Below are 1,864 nucleotides of genomic sequence, written 5' to 3' on the forward strand. Positions count from 1 at the left end.
GGCAACATCGTAGTGTCGTCCCTTTAAAATGAATGTAAGGAAACGGGAGGACACTACGATGTTGCCACTTTTTAATTTCCACAATTTCTTGTCGGTCTAGGTATACCTATGTTCCTGACAAAGGTTCCTGAAGTTTATGTATTTCGATGAAAATATTTTTTTGGTGTTAATATAACGGCAAACAATACTAAATATGTATGTATTTATTAAAAACATTTAATTCGAATGACGAAAATGAGGAATCTAAGTACGTGATCAGCAACGCAGGCTTCGTCAAAAGGTTCCTGTTACAACGTAATAAAACAACTAAAAGTATGTAATTTTAATCTATTTCTAATATAATAAAATCACTGGCATCCGCATCCGCACTGTCCGGAAATAGAAACCGATCCGGACGCCGGCACTATGCCCTTGAACTCGACGGTGCCGAGCACGGGCACGGAGCCGACGACGACGGTGGTGCCGCTCGCGCCGACGTCGCCGGACACGCCGACCTGCCCGGTGCCCGAGCCTCCGTACGCGTAGGCGGGCGCGCTTAGACTGAGAGCTGGCGCGCCCAGGTTGAGGGAAGGCGCGCTTAAGCTGAGACTGGGCGCGCTCAAGCTGACACTGGGCGCGCTCAAGCTAAGTGAGCTGTATTTTTCAATGGCACCGATATCGAGTCCGGAGGAGTCGTAAGAGATTTGACTGCAACCGCATGGTTGATTGCTAAGGGCAGACTGTGTGAAGAGAGAAACTTGTTTTAGTTATTGTGTTTGCCGGATTGAAGAATATAACGTTAAAAAAATATGGTTGTCTGTAAAGGCGGTTTACGGACGAGAATTTTGCGTGATAACGTCATAAGAAAACATTACCATTACATTACGTAATGTTACCATGGAGATTTGTCCACAACGTTACCATGGAGATCTGTCCACAACGTGAAACTTTTTCGTGCATGACCGGTTTTCATCGATTTATAAGACGTTATCACGTCAAAATGATATATAGATTAATACGATACGATGCGTGCAAACACACCAACCTAGAGTCTGTTTGGAAAGAGAAGAGTCGTGGAATGTATTGGGCCCCATACATTCCACGACTCTTCTCTTTCCGCACAGACTCTACCTACATAGAATACTAACCCCTTCCCTTCTGGCCTTTGCCTTAGTTGAGTAGAAATTAAAAATGAAACAAAAATGTATCCACTGGGATTGTTTATAAATGCGTAGTAGGTATCTATTTATTTTCGTTCTTAAATATTCGACGCGACTTAAAAGGTTTTGTTTTAGAAAAAATAAATCCAAGTTTATAGTGGGTAGTTGGTATGGAATGGTGAACCTACAGGCGTGAAAAGATTCTTGCATAAATAAGATAATTATGGATAAATAGTAGATTATTAATATTATTATAATACCTAGTGTTTTGGATGTTGTTATTAATAACGTCTAAAGGACGAGCCGTGCCCGGGCCGAGGCGTCTGACATGTCATTTTCTATGACGGCTGATCGTTGATCACGTGGTGCTTTCCATAGAAAACGAAGCGCCGCAAGCTCAGTCCCGGCCCGGTCTAGCGTGAGTCGTCCTTAAATCTCATTTTTTGTCTATTTACCTGAAGGCAAGCCTGGACACACATAACAAGAAAAGCTACACGGGACATGATGCTATACTTTTCTTCGTGAAAAGGAAATAATGATTACTTAACTCATCATACTAAACCAGCCTTTATACTAACTATTTCATTTAATATGGAGTAATAGGTCACTGATAAATTGTTTATTTCTTTTGGTGAAAGGTGATAAGCGTACTCGAAAGCCAGTTACAAAATAACTTTTCACAATACAGTTAAAATTTGATATATATCTTTAATTTGGCAATAGAT

The 1,864-nt window shown here is 41.1% G+C and overlaps 1 protein-coding gene across 1 annotated transcript; it reads right to left on the reverse strand.

Moving 5' to 3' along the window:
* Positions 1–347: 347 nt before the first annotated feature.
* LOC134802652 (chorion class A protein Ld19-like) lies at positions 348–1,642 on the reverse strand. The gene is made up of 2 exons (XM_063775288.1): positions 1,595–1,642; positions 348–719 (listed from the first exon to the last, which is right to left on the reverse strand). The coding sequence occupies exons 1-2, from the start codon at positions 1,640–1,642 to the stop codon at positions 348–350; spliced, it is 420 nt and encodes a 139-aa protein (XP_063631358.1).
* Positions 1,643–1,864: the final 222 nt, after the last annotated feature.

This window comes from Cydia splendana, chromosome 25 (genome assembly GCF_910591565.1).
Source record: "Cydia splendana chromosome 25, ilCydSple1.2, whole genome shotgun sequence".
Classification (NCBI taxonomy): domain Eukaryota; kingdom Metazoa; phylum Arthropoda; class Insecta; order Lepidoptera; family Tortricidae; genus Cydia; species Cydia splendana.